This window comes from Cavia porcellus, unplaced genomic scaffold (assembly GCF_034190915.1).
Source record: "Cavia porcellus strain 051 isolate PalLab524CR breed Dunkin Hartley unplaced genomic scaffold, mCavPor4.1 scaffold_2, whole genome shotgun sequence".
NCBI classification, from domain to species: Eukaryota; Metazoa; Chordata; class Mammalia; order Rodentia; family Caviidae; genus Cavia; species Cavia porcellus.
In genome coordinates, this window is record NW_026947485.1 from 126434143 (window position 1) to 126454419 (window position 20277).

At 39.0% G+C, this 20277-nt stretch overlaps 1 protein-coding gene across 4 annotated transcripts in view; it reads left to right on the forward strand.

Moving 5' to 3' along the window:
• The window catches only part of Adgrv1 (adhesion G protein-coupled receptor V1), a 526418-nt gene that overhangs the window by 132230 nt on the left and 373911 nt on the right, over positions 1-20277 (forward strand). For all 4 annotated transcript variants that reach the window (XM_063245326.1, XM_063245328.1, XM_063245329.1 and 1 more), the window contains 9 exons: positions 6097-6226; positions 7708-7788; positions 9118-9257; positions 11320-11929; positions 14233-14448; positions 15737-15952; positions 16694-16938; positions 17889-18070; positions 18841-19652. In XM_063245326.1, coding sequence (XP_063101396.1) covers positions 6097-6226; positions 7708-7788; positions 9118-9257; positions 11320-11929; positions 14233-14448; positions 15737-15952; positions 16694-16938; positions 17889-18070; positions 18841-19652 — 2632 coding nt within the window. The remainder of the gene's footprint in view (positions 1-6096; positions 6227-7707; positions 7789-9117; positions 9258-11319; positions 11930-14232; positions 14449-15736; positions 15953-16693; positions 16939-17888; positions 18071-18840; positions 19653-20277) is intronic.

The window sequence follows — 20277 nt, forward strand, 5'->3', positions numbered from 1 at the left end:
CTTTTCCTGTGTTAAGTCTTTTCTGATTCCAAATGAATTTTAAGAGTGTTTTCTAAAATACCATTAGGCATGCTAATGGTATTTTGATTGGGATTGTATTAAATCTGTATAACAATACTGGGAGTCGGGTCGTTTTCATTATGTGGGTTCTTACTGTCCAAGAGCAAGGGATATCTTTCCATTTTTGGCTATCCTATTCAATCTCCTTTTTCAGAATACCATAATCCTCAATGTATAGATCTTTTTACTTCCTTTGTTAGACTGAACCCTAAGTATTTCATTATTTTTGGATGCTCTTTTAAAAAGTGTAGTTTCCCTAATTTCTGTCAGTTTTGTTACTTGTGTACAAGAATGCTGTTGATTTTTGACTGTTAACTTTGTATCCAACTACAATACTGAATTTAAATGTTAAATCTAAAATTTTTTTGGTGGAGTTTGTGGTGTCTTCTATGTCGATCATGTCATCTGCAAATAATGATAATGTAACTTCTTCCTTTCCTATCCATATTCCTTTTATTTTTTTTCTTGTCTAATTGCTCTGGCTAATATTTCTAGGACTATATTGGATTGGAGTGGTTAATGGTGAACATCCATGTCTTCTTCTTGATTTTAGAGTGAGTAATTTCTGTTTTTGGCCATTTGGAACTATGCTGTCTCTTGGTTTAACATAGATGGCGTTTATCAGATTGAAATAAAGACTTTCTATTCCAGTTTTGTGCTGGGTTTTTATTATGAATGGGTGTTCACTTTGTCATGAGCTTTTCTGCATATTTTGAGATGTTCATATGATTTTTGTGTTTTGGTCAGTTGATACACAGTGTATTACATTTATTTATTTATGTATGCTAAACCATTCCTGCATCCCTGGGATGAATCCTATGTGGTCATAGTGAATAATCTTCTTCATTTGCTGCATTCTGTTTGCCAGTATCTTATTGTAGATTTTTGTGTCTATATTCATTGTGGAGATTGGCCTGTAGTTTTCTTTTTTGGTTGGAATTTTCTCTGGTTTTGGGATCAGAGTAATACTTGGTTCCAGGAAAGATTTTGGAAGTATGGCTTCTCTTTACATTAGTAGCATTAGTTCTTCTGTAAGTTTCTTGTAGAATTCAACAGTGAATTCATTACTTCCTGGGCTTTGCTTTCTTGATAAGTTTTTAGTTACATTTCAATGTCATTGGCTAATACCAGGTTATTTAGAACTTTGTTATCTTCTTGATTTAGATTTGGCAATTTGATTGCATTTAGGAATCTGTCCATCTCTTCTGTGTTTTCTATATTATTAGAATATAGGTTCTCATAATAGGTATTGATGATCTTCTGGATTTCTGTTAAATCCATTGTGATTTTCCCTTTTCATTCCTAATTGCTTGAACTTGTGTTTTTTCTTTCCTCTATTTGATGAGGTTGGCTAATGGTTTATCACTTTTATTTATTCTTTTAAGGAACCAACTTTTTGATTCATTGATCCTTTGTAGTTTCTTAGTCTCAATTGCATATAATTCTTCCCTTTATAATTTTCTCCCTCATATGAGCTTTGAGCTTAACTTGTTCTTCTTACAGAAGTTTGAGGTTCAGTATAGGTTGTTTATTTGAGCTCATTCTGTTTTGTTGCTGAAGGAGTTCATTGCTATAAATTTCCCTCATAGGTCTACTTTCATTGTGTCCCCTATGTTTTGGTATGTTGTACTGGCATTATCATTTAATTGTTTATACTGCTTAATTTCATCTTTAATTTCTTCTGAGACCCACTAGTTGTTTAGGAGGATGTTTTTTAAAATTTCCATGTGTTTATCTAATTTTTGTGCTTCCTTTTGTCACTTATTTCCTGTTTCATTGTGCTATCATCACCTAATACGCATGAATGATTTCATTTGCTCTACATTTACTTCTGCATGTTTTGTGGGTTAATATGTGGTCTGTTTTGGAGAACATTCCATGTGCAGCAGAGAAGAATGTGTATTCTGATGTTTTGGGGTGGAACATCCTGTAAACATCTACCAAGTCTAGTTAACCACAGGCGTGGCTTAATTCTGATATTTCTTTGTTGATTTTCATGTGTGGTTAATCTATTGTTAAAGAGGGGTATTAAAGTCCCCCACTAATTGTGTTAGTGCTTGTTTGGATTTCCATGTCTGTTAATATTTAATTTATGTAGTTAGATTGTATGGTGTGTTTGGTGCATATATATTTATGATTGTTCTCTCTTTTTCTGGAGTTTCTCTTAACAAGTATGTAGTGATCTTCTTGAGCTCCTGTGGCATGGAGAATTGTTTTCCATTTTGAGTTTTAGTTTATGAATTTCTTTTTGTGTTAGATGTGATTCTTGAATGCAGTATACTGTTGGATCTTCTTTCTTGATCCATTCTGCCAGTCTGTTTCTTTTGATTGGTGAGTTGAGACCATTTATATTGATGGTTATAACAGATATGTATTGGCTTATCTTTTTCATGTTATTTTTCTGTTGCTGATTCCCTGTCTTTGTCCTCTGTTGAATTGCTTGCCCTACCTGGCAGCTTCTTTTTGTTTATGTTCTTGTGTTTGTGATCTTCATTATGTCTCTGTGTTGTGTCCTGCAGAGTATTCTGTAGAGCTGGTTTGGTGGTCATAAATTTCCTCAGTTGTTCTTTGTCATGGAAGTATCTTATTTCTTCACTGGTTTTGAAAAACAGTTCTGCTGGATACATCAATCTGAGTTGAAGATTATTTTGTGTTAGAGCTTAAAATATCTCACTCCAAGCTCTACGTCATTTGAGGGTTTGTGCTGTAAAGTCTGTGTGAGCTCTGATAGGCTCTTTTATAGGTAACTTGTTTCTTTTCTCTGACTGCTTTCAATATTCTGTTATTGTGCTGAATTTCAGGAATCTTCATTATTACATGCCTTGATACAGATTTATTTTGGTCATGGCTATTTGGGGTTCGGTATGATTCATTTATTTCTAAGTTCAATTCTTTATCCATGTTTGGGAAGTTTTCTGCTATTATTTCTGTGTAGAGGTTTTTAATGGCTCTTGCTCTGTTTCTAGCTCTCTCATTGACTCCAATAAAACTCATATTGTTCTTCTTGATTCATCTTGTGTCTGGTAAATTGATATTTTGTGATTTCTTGCTAATTTTAATTTATCTTTCTTTTCCTGGTCACTAGCCACAATCCTGCTTTCTAGATCTGATATTCTAACTTCTCCTTCGTTTAATCTGTGGCATATACTTTCAATGGAGTTTTTAATCTCCTGGATTTCCGTTCAGATCTCTTTCATTTCTTTTTACATTGGAGATTCATGGTTTCCACTGGTTTTCTGAGATCCTCTAGTATTTTTTAAATGTTTATTGAAAATCAATTCTACTTCATAGTGAGAAATGAAAACGAAGCACATTGTTTACAAGAATATTAAAATATAAAGTAATGATAAATCTCATCAAAAAATTTATGAAAGCTATATTCAGAAAACTAGAAAACATTACAGAGAAATTAAAAATTTCAAGAAGCATTTTAAGGTGAAACACTTGAAGATAACAATGTTCTATGAAAATGCAAAAGATTCAACATCATTAAAACAGTTTTGAAAGGGAAGAAAAAAATTTTGGAATGCTATTTTTAAAATCTGTATCTGCTTTACTATCTTTCATTTTGATCATCATTTCTTTTTGCACCTTACAGATTATTTTTTATGGCCTCTTCTAATTGTTTTTTCACTTCTGCTGCTATCATTTCAGAGAATTCCAGTGGCTGGCTTTAGATTTCCTCTATCTCTTTGTGCTCTAGACTTGTCCTGTGTGAGCTGGGCATTTGGGGTTGTATTTTGCTTCTTTATCTTGCCATATTTTATATACTACTTTTATTTTATTTTGCTTCCCATGTTGATGCTTGTAGATTTCTTATGTTAGATAGCTTTATCCCTGTAGTTGAGGCTTTCCTAGAAAATATCTGTTTCTCAGGGTGTCTTCTAGATGTAGGTGATTCTTAGTCTTTAGATCTACCCCCAAAACCTTCCTTCCCAATATATTAAGAATGTGAAGTTGCTATCTGAAAGGGTTTTGGCCCAGGCCGGATACTATAGCCTGTAAAGCCAAGGAGCTCCTATCTCCCCCCACCCTTAGGAATTACCTCTGGCACCAAACTAAGACCAATGGGCTACCTGTGCATCCCTAATGCCCCCTTAGGTTCCACCCCAGGCCGAGGCTACTTATGTGCCTCACTCCATGTGTTCCATGGAGAGATCGCCGGCCCAGGGGTGGAGATGCCACGCCCCAGGGGGTCGGGGTGTCTCTCTCCGCAATCCCAAAATAAAGGTTATTTATATTTTATACTTCTTATCTTTTCAGCCGCCACCAGTCCTCCTCTTCCTCCTCCTCCTCTTCCTCCCCTCCACAGTTCTATCACCATCTATTTGAATCAAGATGCATTGCTGGACTATAGTGATGGTTACGAATCCTTACAATTGCAGTATTATCAAACAGGGGAGAAAAATTAATTATAACAGATATGACATCCTGCTTGAAGCAGTACAGTTAGCAATGACAGTAGACTCTAGCCCAGCCTGACTACTGACAAACTGTGGCAATTGTAGTCTGATATCTTTCATCATAGGCATAAGTTCTGCAGTTTTGTAATAAAATCCAACTTATATCAGGAACTTGTATGCAATAATTTCCCACTTAATACAGCAATTTTACCATGTTGTGTGGGGGATTTAAGAGCGATGAGGGTAGGATAGAGAGATAAATGAAGTTAAAATATAGTAGGAGTAAGATTGGGGGTGTAAGAGGATCTCCAAGTTTGGGTAATTGTAGGGCATGAAAGAGAAGAGTTGGAAGACAAAGCCTAGGAGTACTGATGTGAACCTGAAAGCGAAGAACCAATGTTTACAAACCTAAAAGTATCATTAAGCAAGCAAGATAATTGACAAAAAGGAGGTAGAAGATGAGTAAAATAAAACAAAAACAAAAGCAAGAGATCTAAATCATGAAAGAAAGAGGAAAGAAAGAAAACCAGGAAACAAAAATAATCACATACACTGAAAAAACAACACACAGAAAGACAAGCAAAATAAGACAAAACAGAACAAAGAGGAAAGAGAGAAAAATAAAATAAAAACTAATCCAGCCAGATGCAGAAAGGAAAGCCAATGGGAGAAAAATAAAACTAGTGTAGTTGCTCTGGTCTCTACAGTTTTGTGGTAGGTCCAAGTCTGATCCCAGAAATATACTCTAGCCAAGATTGCAGGTGGCTTTGTGCTGGGATTGTGGTGAATCTTGGTCTCTGGATTTGGGGATAAGGGTTAGTTTTTTATGACTGGAGTTCTCAGATGTTTCTAAAAGAAAAATAAAAAGACAACGACTCTCTCCACCAGGTTGTATTCCACATGTCTCTGTGTCCAAGCACCATGCTAGTTCACCTAACTCACTGCCTCCTGGCAAGAGTACTGTTCCTCTTGCTTTAGACATCTCCACCAGCCAGTCCCACCTGCCCAGCGTGTGCACCTCAGCTGGGGCCCTACTGCCGTCTCTGCGCCCTGCTGAGGGAACAAGGGAGGAGCTGACTGGTGGGGCTCTTCCCACAGGCACCCGGGTCCCGCAGTGGAGGAAGGGAGGAGCCCATCCCATGTTATGAATTCTAATTTCAATGATAAAAAGGGAAATATCACTGCCAAATGGAGTAGCATGTGTTATTTCTTAGACTGTCAGAGTGAAAATACCTTTATTATGCCCTGAGTATTAAATATCTCAATTATATAATTTTAATGTTCTACGTATGTTTGGGCAAGAGAATTTCTTGTGTTGTGCTGAAATAATTCTTAAGGCATTTGCAAATGTTCTCTATTAAGGTTTCTCTTTTGCCTGGACTACTGGTTTGATGAATAGGCAAATGAAGTTCAAATCCATCTATCTCTTTTACTTAGTTTAAATTTATGTAATTAGAATAGTGAACACCACTCATATCCACTGAAGTGTTTGTAATTTTGGACAGTATTTTACTTAGGTTCCTTTGTGTCAGTATTTGTAAGAATTCGGTAGATCTCAAACATTTTTTTCATTTTGCAATTTCAAATACTGAATAGTTATAATCTAATGATAAATCTTTCCTTTATATTTCAGAGTGCTGCTGGCACATTAGAATTTCAACCAGGAGAAAGATATAAGTACATTTTTGTCAACATCACTGATAATTCTATCCCTGAACTGGAGAAGTCTTTTAAAGTTGAGTTGTTAAACTTGGAGGGAGGAGGTAAGACTGGCAATTTAGAAATATCCAGTATTTGCTTGTGTGCTTACTGCGATGACAGTAGATTCTGTTCATTTATAGAAAGCTAGTCCTATCAACTAGCTTTACTTTTAGAAAAAACTATTATTCAAACATTAACTGCACAAGTTTGTGAGGTTCGCCAGGACCCTTCCTTACCTGTGTGCACAGTGCTGTGCCCTGCCCGGCCGCCCTTCTACCCTCTTTTCCCTCTCCTCTTCCTTCTCTCCCAGTCCCGCCTCCTCCCTAACAGGACCTCTTCCTCTTTGACGTCATCCATTTCATTGTCTGTTTTTTGTTTCCACATGTAAGTGATGCCTGTCTTTCTATGCGTGGCTTATTTCATTTAACACAATGTTCTCCAGTCCATCATTGCAAATGACATGTTTTTTTCTTATTTTTGCTGTATGAAATTCCATGGTGTGTATGTACCGTATCTCCTTTATCCATTCACCTGTTGGCGGGCACCTAGGCTGGTTCCATATCTTGACTATGAGCCTAGTACCAGAGTGAACATGGGTGTATGGGTGTCTGTCTTGTATGCTGACTTCCTTTCCTTCAGATAATACCCAGGTGTGGTATAGCTAGACCACATGGTAGCTCTATCATTAGTATTTTGATAAACCTTGATACCGGGGATAGAGTAGAAGCACATATGTATGGCAGTGGCTTTTCTTATTCTGCTTTTCATAATTCTCACTGCTGCTCCCCTCTTTCTTTGTAAGCATTTGGCAAAATAATGGTCAGTGTGTAAGCTGTCCTGGCTGGAAGATGTTACTACTTTGCCTTTATTATAGTCTTTACATATTTTAAATTTTTGCCATATTATTTTTTACTATTTTATTTTTTTCTTTATGACATTTCTATACAAGACAGCACTTTGCAGGTGAGAAAGATGAGAAGTGGGGGGTCTTAAAGCTTTCCCGCTGGGATGGCTCACAGCCAGGGCTGGGGAGTTGCTGATCTCAGGCCTTTTCTGCAGTATGGGTGGCTGAGTTGAGAATGACAAATGTGGGGGTCTGAATTTGTGGATGGGGGAAATGTTACATGTATTTCTCTAATCTTGAATTTTTTTGAGCCCTAATGTGACGGCCACAGACTTACAGGCCTAAGTGTATTACCAATATTATGTATCATGTGAACATTTTTTAAATGTTAGGAAAACCATGTACTCTGCTATAAATAAATGAAAGCTTAAAAATAAAGGTATCAAATAGTTGGAAATGAGAAATACCAGTGACAGTTTACATGGAGTATTCCTTGAGACGGTGAATAAAGTCATGCTTACTTCGTAGTTTGCCCGGTGTGGTAACACCGCAGTGTTATAAAATGACCTGTTTCCTGTGGAAGAGTGTGTGTCACTGGCAAATACAATTGTGTTTTCTTCTGTGCTTGCCGTGTTTTAATTTTCTCATTGTGTCCGTGTGTGTCGTGTGGGCTGTGTCTCCGTGTGTCTGCTCATGCAGTGGCTGAAGTCCTTAGGGTTGATGGCAGTGGTAGTGGTGACGGGGACATGGAGCCCTTCTTCCCAGCCATCCACAGACGTGGTAAGCAGGCCCTCTACCAGTCCATGTTTGTGTTCAGATGTCTCTTCTCAGAGGCAGCTGTGCTAACCCCTACTGACGCCTGGTCTGTGTTGGTCCTTTCCGTATCTTACCTCATTAACCATCACCGCAACTGTGAAGTATTCTTTGCTCCACATTCCAGTCCCTCATCTAGAAAGTGGCCAGGTCTGAATCACACCCCTGTCCTTCCCGATACCCAGGCTCTTATCTCTCTGGGAGCCTAACGCAGCTTCCCAAGTCTGACTGGAGGACGGGAATTATGCTTTAACAGTGTTTGTAAAAATGATTGATGAAAAACATTCTACATAGCTTTGAGTACCTAAAAGGCAATAAACAGAACATTTGTATTTTTGTGCTGAACGCATCACACTTTTTTTACTGTGCAGAGAGGACCATGAGATTTATGTGTAGCATTTACTCAAAACAAATGGGAAAAGGAAATGAGGAATCAAATAGATGGTGACTTAAATTGCCCGCTAGTGGGGGGAGTGCTGAAAAGACGATGCCTTTGGAAGTAGATTCACATAGCAGTGGGATTCTCCATTTTACCTTCCGTATCTTCCTCACACCTGAAGACAATCTGTAGCATACTTGGTTGCTGAGGAAGAGCACTTTCTGCTCCTGAGGGTCCTGTTTCCCAGTGCCCGGTTGCTGAGTGGAGTGTCCAAACTCATGTTCCTCCCCTGCATGCCTAGCTTGCATCAGTGCCTCTTAACCTCTATGTCCAACTCCTCTACTACCTGTAGTTATTGGGTATTTTTTTGTCTCAGTAATAAATACTGAGTGTTTTTCCTAGGAAAATAGAAGAAGCTTCTTTAGATCTTAGCATTGTTTTAGTCCAGGACTGGACTCTACAGAATCAAGAGAGATAAAACTGATAATAAGATGATGTGAAAGGAGACCTAGAGCTGACACATACTGGAAACCAGGGTTCATTCAGTCATATGGAGGAAAATCGAAGGGAAACTGCTATTGTTGGCTGGCTCGGTTCCTCTGAGGTCAGTGAAGGTCGTGGGAGACCTTCCTCAGACACTTTCTGAAGAATGTTCTCTTTCACAGAGAAGAGAAAGAGAAACAAGTTTTTCCCATTCATCCCCGAGCGCCTGTGCAGGGCCTGCGTGCCGCATTGGTGCCGGCGCAGAGAGAGGTCATGAAAGCATGAATACGTGTGGCCACCGTTTGTGTCCGCCTTTCTTTCTAACACAAATTAGAATGTACTCCGCGAACAGAATGGCTCTTTTCAGAAAGCTGCTCCGTGGCTTTTCCTGTGGTTTGTGAATTACTGATTGGCATTGGAACCTGTTCCCGCAGCCAGCCTAGGAGTGGCTTCCCAGATCCTGGTGACAATCGCGGCCTCTGACCACGCACACGGCCTGTTTGAATTTAGCCCTGAGTCGCTCTTCCTCAATGGAACTGAACCAGAAGATGGGCACAGCACGGTCCTGTTGAAAGTGAGTGCCTTTCTCCTCCTTTCCTGCTCTGCATTCTTTTAAAAAAATGTTTTAGTGTAACAATAGGGTGTTTTATTGTAATATTCTGGTTGTTTCGTTTTGTTCATTCCTATAGATAGGAAGGAATGAGCCCATTGGCAAAGACATTCCAAATTGATAATTGAATAGTGATTTGAAATTTGTCTGTGTTTAGTTGTGCATAAGAATTCATTTTGTTATTTTGAGGTCTAGATATCTGACTCTTTAAAGAGAAATATGATGAAGCTGTACTATGAGTATCTACCTTCCATAGAGTTTTCTGTGCACTCAGACTATGGTAACAAACATCTCCAAAATCTTAATGCCTTAAGTGCAACAAAAGTTTGTGTTTTGCTCATGGTATTCATCCAACCTACCTGGCAAAGACCCCTGATCATCAGTACAGAGCCTATGTCTCAGTAGGTATTCTTAATCTTAATTTCTTCCTTTTTGCTGTCTTCTTTTTGTGGTACTGAGGACAGAACTCACTGGACCACTCAGCTACGTCCCCAGCCTCTTTGTATCTTATTTCAGGACAAAGTCTCACTGAGTTGCCCAGTGCTGCCCAGTTTATCTTATGTTGAGACCAGGTCTTTCTAAATTGCCCAGTAGCTGGGATTACAGGCATACTCCACCACCCCTACATTCCCCAGTTCTTTCTGAAAGTGATTTTCATTAGTTCTACGTACATTCCTCTGGTCACAACAAGTGGCCTGGCCATGCCTGATGGCAGTGGGTGAAATCCTGTTCTGCAATTTCTCAGGAGAAAAAGGAAGAGACAGAGAGAAAGAGAGACAGAGAGAGAGAGAGAGACAGAGAGACAGAGACAGAGAGACAGAGAGAGAATATGAGGCTAAGTATATGTGTGTAAGTACATTCATTCTGCTTGGTTCCAGAAGAAATTAATAAGGAGTCTATTGTTCAGTGACCGGGGGAGCTAGAAGCTTTGTTAGTGGCCTCAGCTTTTATACAAATAATGAAGAAAAATTACCCAAACATATTCTTCTGTCTTACTGTGCTAGATCTTCAATAAAGCATTGTGAAATTAATTGAACAGCTATTTAGAAATGAAAAAAAACAAATTAGGAAGAAAGATCACAGTTTATTAAAATCATTACCTATAACTTTATTTTGAGCTAGCACAAGTAAAAATTTTTTTGGTAATAAGAAGTTGGGAGTTATTTTTAAATATTTTTTAAGCTCTTCATCCTTCCCAATATATTGAAAAAAACATTTCTTCCTTTTTTTTTTTTTTTTTTTTTTTTTTTTTTTTTTTTTTTTGTTTTGGTACTGGGAGTTGAACTCGGGACCTTGTGTTGCCAGGCAGGCACTTGTGCTGCTGAGCTATGTCCCTGGACCCACTGCTTCCTTTTAAAATGTGTTTTATTATACCTTGCATCAAATGTGGGGTTTTTTTTGTGTGACTGATATATGATATCAAAGATAAAAGGAGTATAATTTGTTTTAAAAATGAGTTTATAGGTAACTGCAGAAAAATGCCACTTACCTATTTCTTACAGTCAACTAAACATCACTTTTTTGCAGCAAATGTAAATTTTTTTATAAATGTGCATAAGTGTAATAAATTGTTAGTTGCGTTTGATTTATTTTTGATGGATATTAGAATTGCATATAAGATACATGTATAATTTAAAAACTAAAATTTTTCCATCACTTTGTAGTTTCATGTAATAATTACTTTTTGTTCTTCTTGAGATGCTATCTCACTATGCATTTCAGGCTGGTCTTGAACTCACTGTGTAGCCCAGGCTGACCTCAAATTCGTGTAGTCCTCCTGCCTCAGCCTCCTGAGGCTGAGATTATGGGCCTGCACCATCACGCTTAGCAGTAATCACTTTTTAACTACCCTCCATTTGTTTAATCAGGGGTGAGTGGTGTATTTTCTTTGCCTTGAATAGTCTTACGGTCTTGAGAAGTTACATAAAATTAAAATTTGCAGTGATGGCCATCATTATGTACTCATGAGCCTCTAAGTCAATGGATTCGATCTCTCTTTGAAACATTTGCTATAAATATTTTGTAGGTGATAAGGAGTCATGGAGCTCTGTCCCAGGTGACCTTGCATTGGAGCATAGACTCCGACCCAGACGGTGATCTGGCCTTCACCTCCGGCAACGTCACTTTTGAGGTCGGGCAGAAGCATGCCCATATCACAGTGGAAATCCTGCCAGATGAAGATCCCGAGCTGGATAAGGCCTTCTCGGTGTCAATCCTCAATGTCTCCAGGGGCACCTTAGGAGTTCACACTAATGCCACGCTGATAGTTTTGGCCAGTGATGATCCTTATGGGGTATTCATTTTTTCTGCAGAAAATAGACCTGTTATAGTTGAGGAAGCGCCCCAGAATGTCACATTATCAATAATCAGGTTGAAAGGCCTCCTGGGGAAAGTCAGAGTCTCTTACACAACAGTCGACGATATGGAAACACCATCTTATTTTCCACCTAATTTAGCCAGAGCAACCCAAGGACAGGACTATGCATCTGCTTCCGGATTCACTCTTTTCAGAGCTAATCAGAGTCAAGCAACCATCACTATTTCAATTTTGGATGATGATGAACCAGAAAAGTCAGAGTCTGTGTTTATTGAGCTACTCGATTCAGTTTTAATGGAAAAAGTGCAGAATCGCCCGAGTAAGTATCCATTAATGTATTGTTATTATTAGAAATATGACTTTAGCTCAGTAAAAACTTTTATAAGAATATGGAATCGTTAACTTTGAAAGCATTGCCTCATACATGTTTATCTGTGAGACAGTGGGAAATGGACATATTCCCCTTCTCACCTTGGGAATCGTGTTTTTAATGTCAGTTTTGTTCTCAGAGTAAATTTCAGAAGTTTTTATGGGATCCGTGTGTAACTGATCTCTAGCACTACTGTGCTGTATATTGCAGCTTCACACATCCTGGAATCCATCTGCAATCTGAAGATATTGCTAGATTCCCATCTGAAGATTCCCTAACCACCCATATCTCTTTGCATGATATTGGTGACAAATGTGTGAGGGGAGGGGAACAGGGCAGTGTGACAGTAAGAAACTGTAAGAGCTGTGGAGTTCTGTATCCTAAAATGTAAGATCCCAAAGGCCTTCGTATTGATTGTATTCTGCCATATGGCTAAAGGTATCTTAACTGGTTTATTCCCATTTGATACAAACTACAGGGGGAACAACATTTTAGCCACGATGAAAATGATTATAATCCAAGATTGTAGAAGAAAATTTATGATTATTAACGTTAAAGCCTCACACTGAAGTGGATGTTAAAAATTCACATACAACCTTTCCCCACTTCTCTGTTTAAAGCCAGCTTTAGATCAGTTATGTTAGAAATCAAATTTTTAAAAAACTCAATATTTATTCTTATTAAGTAATAGCTGTAAAACACAGCTTGGTTTTGAGGCAGATCACCAATTTATTAAAGTAGAAGTCAAACCGCGGGGGAGTATTGCTTTCCCAGGGGCCAGGACCTGTGGATGCTGGTATCAGATAACATATGTGCCAGCCCGTAGTAATAAGCTATTTCATATAATTTTAAAAACCTCAATTTGCTTACCCATAATATTCTATGATGGTTAAACATGATAATATATGTAGAAATTAACAGTGTCTGGTACATGGGAAACACTCAGAAAACACAGGCAATTGTCAGTAATACAGTGGTACCTGCTGGGTGTCTGCATGCTGCAGAGGCCGTTCATGTGTAGTTTATCTTCACTTGTCCCTGAGACCGTACAGCATACACAGCACAACTCAGAACTCATACAGTGTAAGCTAAATAGTAAGCAATTCAGTGCATATCTGTGCAATTGTGGCTCAGATTTTAATAGACACATTTGACCTAAAACCTGATGCTGTCTCCTGAGTATAATCATCAACTCTCACAAATGAGGAGTTTGGCCGGCACTTGGGCCTGTGTGGAGGGCAGGATGCCCAGTCCTGGATAATGGATGTTTGCATAGCTGGCTTGGTGAAGGATTGTAGTTAGAAAGCAGAAAATGAGGAAAGCTGTAGAGTTATAGTAATCCTCTTGACATTGCCTGACAGTTCCAGTGCAAGATCTTAGGAAATTTTCACAATTTCTTTGCACCTCAGATTCCTCATCTGTTTACTCCCTATCCACTATGTAATGTGTCTATCATATGTAATCATGTACTTCAGCACATGAGTAGTTAAAGAAACTGTATGTGTGCACAATGGAATATTATCCAGCTTTTAAAAAGGTGGGAATTTTGTTATTTGTGGAATAGTTGGTGGAACTATAGGGCATTATTGTAAGTGAATTACATGCATAGAAAGATAAATAGTGCATGTTATTACTCATAAGGAAGCTAAACATGTTAATCTCAGGGAAGAAAATAGGACAATGACTAATAAAGAGAGGAAAGGGGACAGAGAATCCTTGTGTGACAGAATACAAATTCCGTTAGGTAGTGTTCTCAGTAGGTTGACTATAGTTTGTAACTGGTCTTTGACCTCAAGGGGCTACATTACTTTTCTGTTACTTTTGTAAATGGAACGCTTTTATTTTTTGAATAAAATGTCATGGTGGTGAACTAACCAGAAGATCATAATTCTGTAGTTCATTATCCAGTGTAAAATTATGTAAATTGATGATTAATGATACTTGAATCATTTTCCCCTTTGATAAATTTCCAACTTAATAAATTATTCTTGTAGGGTAACTGTTTTTTACTATGATTCTATAATAAAAATATCCACAGAATGTAAGCTTCAAGGAAGCAGGGACATGTGATTTATTTTTGTATCTTCAATGCCTTAATTAATATTGGTACACAGATACATATTTAAGTTTTTAAAAATATAGAGAGTGTTATCAGATGAAGATCTCGTTTGGCTGATGGAAGCTTGCTAGGCTTCTTGATAGTCAGGAAGTTCCTAGAATCTTCATCTGTGACCTTCTCTTCTGCTTTTCAGTTCCAGACTCTCCTCGGCTTGGGCCTCAGGTAGAAACCATAGCTCACATAATCATCCTCGCCAATGATGATGCCTTTGGAATCCTTCAGCTCTCGGCCTCAGTTGTCCGAGTGGCGGAAAATCACGTCGGACCCATCATCAACGTGACTCGGATAGGAGGGGCTTTTGCAGATGTTTCCGTGAAGTTTAAAGCCGTACCAGTAACTGCGATTGCTGGTAAGAAATGACAGCTAAGAGCATCTAAGGACCGTGAACTATTTCAGAAGGATGTGTTTCCTTGATTAACAAAACTACTCAAAGACATAGTGAGAAAAATCAGCCAGAAAGCAGTATTGTTCTTGCATCTTTTGAACACAAACCTAGAACTTTAACATATCTCTGACCTGAATTTTTGAAAACTGATAGTAAATGGTGTATACGATTCAAAAGCTGTGATATCCAAAACACATACAAACCAATGAAAACTAAGCTGTGGGCATCATTGACTTTCATTGGCTTCCTCTTTGTGTAAATTTTCATGTTTTGAAAGAGAGTCATATATAAAAGCCTGCTGAGAACCACGGGAAAAAACAAGCAGGCTTTTCCCTCAGTCTTGTCTTTGACCACTGTGTCTCTTTTTATTTATTGATGAAGAATATGGGAGAGGCAGTGGTTAGCGTAAGTAGGCAAAACGATTTCATTGTCAAATACAGGCATTGAGATACAGGCTTCTCTGCAGTTGAGTTCCAGCATTTAGAGAGAGATTTGCCTAAGAGCAATTAGAATCTTCCCAGGGTCACTCAAGCAAATGAGTGTGCATGAATGATATATGGTCGTGATTTGTAGAAAGAAATCATCGGGGCACAATCCTTGTTGAGAAGATAATAGTATTGCCTGGCGGGGAGCACACTGCTTCACACCCAGACAGGTGGTGTGTGTCAGTGAGCAGTGCCCTGAGACCTTAGCCTCAAGCTTCCAGGGGGAGCGCCCATCTTCCCCTTCCCAGTGTGTGCCCAAAAACAAAGCTCATGCCAACCTGCATGATAGTTAGCAGCAGCTTTGAGTCAGTGTCATAGGAAAGTCTGTCATTTGGGGCCATACCATTAATAATGCTGATGTGCAAGAAAATAATTTGTCTCCTCATGAGAGCAGAATTCTGTTCTCTGTCCTTACAAAAAGTCTCATATATATTTCTTTTTTGGTAGATATAAGACATTTTGTGGTAAATAATAGCTCTGTCTCTGTCTTTCTAAACATACACACATACGTACACACAAATAACACCTGCACACAAACGCATACTGAACTATGCAAACATCTTTCAGAAAGTGAAGGAAGCATACATAAACACCCTTAAGATGTATTTTCTATTGTTTGGTGATATTGAAAAGGAAAAATATCCTCATTTAGAATAAAGGTAATTACTATCCTCCAAAGTCTTTCCAGGTCCATCCATCAGTTTCGGCTCTGTTTCCCCAGTATGGACTGTGTGTGCTATTTGGGAACCTGCCTTCTGTCTTTGTAGGTGAAGATTACAGCATAGCTTCGTCAGATGTGGTCTTGCTGGAAGGGGAGACCAGTAAGGCTGTGCCTGTGTACATCATCAACGACATCTACCCTGAGCTGGAGGAAACGTTCCTCATACAGCTGCTGAATGAGACAACGGGGGGAGCTAGGCTCGGGACCCTGACAGAGGCGGTCATTACCATTGAGGCTTCTGACGACCCCTATGGATTATTCGGTAATCAGATTCCTTTGTGTCTCTTGTACTTGCCTGTAAAAGTCATGGATCATGGCTGCTTCTTTATTTTTAGGGAGTCAAATTGATCTATTCAGGAATTCTGTCTTAACTTGAAATTTTGCTATATTGGATGCCCATGAAGAATAATGGGTAATAGTAATTATTTCAAAAAAAGAACCCAGGAAAGAAAATTGCTCCTTCACACAGTGATGGAAATTACAGCTTATTGGCTTTTAGGTTAGATCTGGCCCCTACATGTATCTTTTGAATTTAGCTAATTCTTTAAAAAATTAATGTAAAGGATTTCCCACTCAGATCTGGATCTCCAAGCTCGCTTGATAATCAGGAAAATCTGATGCCATCAAGTCTCCTTTCATGTGTAATTTTAGCCATGGAGCAAAATTTTAGTACTTGCTGTCTCTCCTGTTCTCTCCTCCACCGGTGGACCAAGCTCGCCACAGGGCCCAGCCAGCTACAGCCGTCGGAGGTTTATTTCACATGTGTCTGTCATATTCTTGAGCCATGTGGACATTTGAGCTTATGATTTCTGCATTTATCACGAAGAAAATAGTTTGGCAGGCCTGCCCCAGTGGTTACTGATATCAGCACCTTACTTTGATGCGCGGGGTATAGTTAACTAGCTCAGCTGGAGGGGGAGGATGCTCTATGGAAAGGTACTTAGTAGTTGTATGTTGACTCAGCTTCCTTTGCACCTGAAATCAATTCTTCTCTGCCCTGTAGGTTTTCAGATTACTAAATTTATTGTAGAGGAACCTGAGTTTAACTCAGTGAAGGTAAACCTGCCAATAATTCGAAATTCTGGGACACTCGGCACTGTTACTGTTCAGTGGGTTGCCACCATTAATGGACAGCTTGCTACTGGCGACCTGCGAGTTGTCTCAGGTAATGTGACCTTTGCCCCTGGGGAAACCATTCAAACCTTGTTGTTAGAGGTCCTGGCTGACGACGTTCCGGAGATTGAAGAGGTGAGAGGCATCATCGCTAGTATAGAATGACACTGTAAATTATGCTTTGTGTTATAGTAACTAGAGCAGATAGCTGCTGCTGTGACATTTTAGAAAGGATGTCCAATAAGTTATATCTGTAAACACGTCCAAAATGTGTTACTTTGAAAGTGATCTTTATGTATAACAAAAACAGGCATATTCTAGAAGTAGATTATGTATGCATGTTAATTTACCAGGACAAAAATTATTTTGTGTGCAAGTACATTGCACTTTTTAATATTTTGGTTAAGTGATCAAATGAATATAAGCATGTATAATAATTCTTGCTACATTTGCTTTATATAAACTCTTAATTTGTATCATTGCTGCCTTTTGGCTCAAGTGTGAGCCAGTCTTATGATTTTCTACTACAATTCATCTTCAATCATTGTTGTATGACAAACAGATTAGATACATATTTTCCTCATGTGTATTTTTCATGAAGATGAAACAATATAACTCTAAGTTTAGACGATATGAAATTATGATCCTTTATTTTAAACTTTAAGAAAATTTCCCCATTTAAGGCAAGGTAGGGAATAAAGTACAATGGATTAACTTTCCACTAAAATGTATATGCATTGTTTTAGATTAGAAAGATATGGGACATAAAATTCATATTACTGAAATGATGCACATAAACAGAAATTTTAAAATTGACTTATGTGATTATATAATTGAACATTAAGGGATTTAAATAGTATTTCTGATGTATAAGTGTGCTATATTATGAATGGTTGATGATGGATTATTCTGTTACATGCTGGGTTTGTAACTGTGAGTGGGGGCAAGTTTTGAGTCTATTTATATTTTGTTCCATTTTGTTCTTGTACATGGGTAGATAGATATGTTTGATTATTTTCCTGCATAATTCTTATTCTAATTTCAGATGTGGGATGCTGTTAAGGAAGTTCTCACTGTATTTTTAGGTTATTCAAGTGCAACTAACTGAGGCCTCAGGTGGAGGTACTATTGGGTTAGATCACATGGCAAATATTATTATTCCCGCCAATGATAACCCTTATGGTACAGTAGCCTTTGTCCGGTCGGTTTATCGCGTTCAAGAGCCCCTGGAAAGAAGTTCCTGTGCTAACATAACTGTCAGGCGAAGGTACATGAGATCCCGTGTGCACCTGCGGGAGGGCTGGGTTCGTGGGCAGTAGCAATGATCCTTCTATCATCACATCACTTAGACCTGGTGGTTTTTCTCTGTCATAATTTATCTTGTGTGCTCTTAAAATGCATTCACTGTACTGTGTCTAGGGATGGAACAGTCCATTGTACTCATCATGCCCATCGCCAGTGCACTGGCTCATAGAAATTCGCACCATCGTGCTTTCCCAGGGCAGAGCTCGTCACTTCAGTCTGAGGTCTCTTAGAATCTAAACACCTCGGCTGCTAAACTGAAGAGCACTCGGAGGCCACATCTGAAAGGGATTCCTTTCAGCTTTTCCTTTTTGTTCTGTGAGGCATCAGAGTGTTCCCTGAGCTCCTTCAGAAAAGGAGAGATAGGAGTGGAGGGACCTGGTGGCAAGTAACTGCCTTTCCTACCAAGGTACCTGTAATATTGCTGTTATGACTGTTTCCCATGAAATTTAGTGATAAAATTATTTTTGTAATTCTGTCTGAAGTTCTAACATAGGTCCCATTTGCATTGCTTGCAAGATTTTCATAGCTCGATGAAAATAAGCATTCTTTGATGGAAAACTAACAAGATTCCTTTCCGTGAGGAAAGATACAGAGTCGAAAACTAGATGTAATTCAGGGGCGAGGCTGTGTTTTACTGGTGCCTAAACCACAGTCAGCACAGCTCCGCGATGCTGGTGACCCGCGTGCATCTTCGAGAGCTTACCTGTCTTCCCACTGTCCCCCACCTTGCAGCGGAGGGCGCTTTGGCCAGCTGCTGCTGCTCTACAGTACCTCTGATATTGATGTAGTGGCCTTTGCGGTTGAGGAAGGTCAAGATTTACTGTCCTACTATGAGTCGCCAGTGCAAGGGGTTCCTGACCCGCTTTGGAGGACGTGGGTGAACATCTCCGCCGTAGGCGAGCCCCAGGACACCTGCGCTGCCTTGTGCCTCCGAGAACAGGCTTGCTCGGCCTTTTCATTTTTTAGTGCCGCTAAAGGTCCACAGTGTTTTTGGATAACATCATGGATCAGTCCAACCATTAACAGTTCAGACTTCTGGACCTACAGGAAAAACACGACCAGGGTAGCGTCCCTCTTTAGTGGTCAGGCTGTAGCCGGCAGTGACTATGAACCCGTGACCAGGCAGTGGGCCATCATGCTGGAAGGTGATGAATTTGCAAATCTCACAGTTTCTATTCTTCCCGATGAGCTTCCAGAAATGGATGAGAGTTTCCTCATTTCTCTCCTTGAAGTTCATCTTGTGAACATCACGGCCAGTTTTAAAAATCAGCCAACCATAGGACAGCCGAATACTTCCACAGTAGTCATAGCACTCAATGGCGATGCCTTTGGGGTGTTTGTGATCTACAGTATGGCTCCAAACGCCTCAGAAGATGGATTGTTTGTGGAAGTTCAGGAACAGCCACAAACCTTGGTGGAGCTGGTGATCCTCAGGACGGGAGGCAGCTTAGGGCAGGTGACCGTGGAATGGCGCGTCGTTGGCGGGACAGCTACTGAAGGTTTAGATTTTACAGGTGCTGGAGACATTCTGACTTTTGCCGAAGGTGAGTGTTGATTATAAGTCGAGTTCAGTTTTCCCTGACAGTCATCAGAGTCAATTTGTATGCTAGTGACCATAAGAATTTTTACTGGCAGTGTATATTTTTGCTAACATATGGAAGTAGGCCATTGATTTGGAAAAAAATAGTAGTTTATCGATGACTGACTTATGTAGGCTGATATGACTACATATGGATCTTTTATTTATTGAAAAGATTTTCAGGGAATATGTGAATTTTATTTATTATGCAATAATATGCCGTTAAGAAAACACAGAGGTAAATATAATGTAGGTTTTAATTTGTAAAGGAAGTTACGAGATTGAGCTAGGTAGCTCTAATCAAGATGTGGTCACAAGAGTAGACCTGTGGAAAACAAGAAAGTATCACCTGGCAAGCATTGTCGCATGACCTACATAGATCAGGTTAAGTCTTTAATGGAAATGACTTATCAGTAAAATATGTAAATTTTGGTAATTGTAACCACAGGACATTAATCTTAGGGATTAATTTGTAATACAGTAGTCTTCTTGGACGTGGGCAGCATCACTGTGAAAATTTTTATAGACAATGTAATTGTGTATCATATGGCCTGTGAATGGAATCAGGGTTATTCACTGTTTTTCAGGAC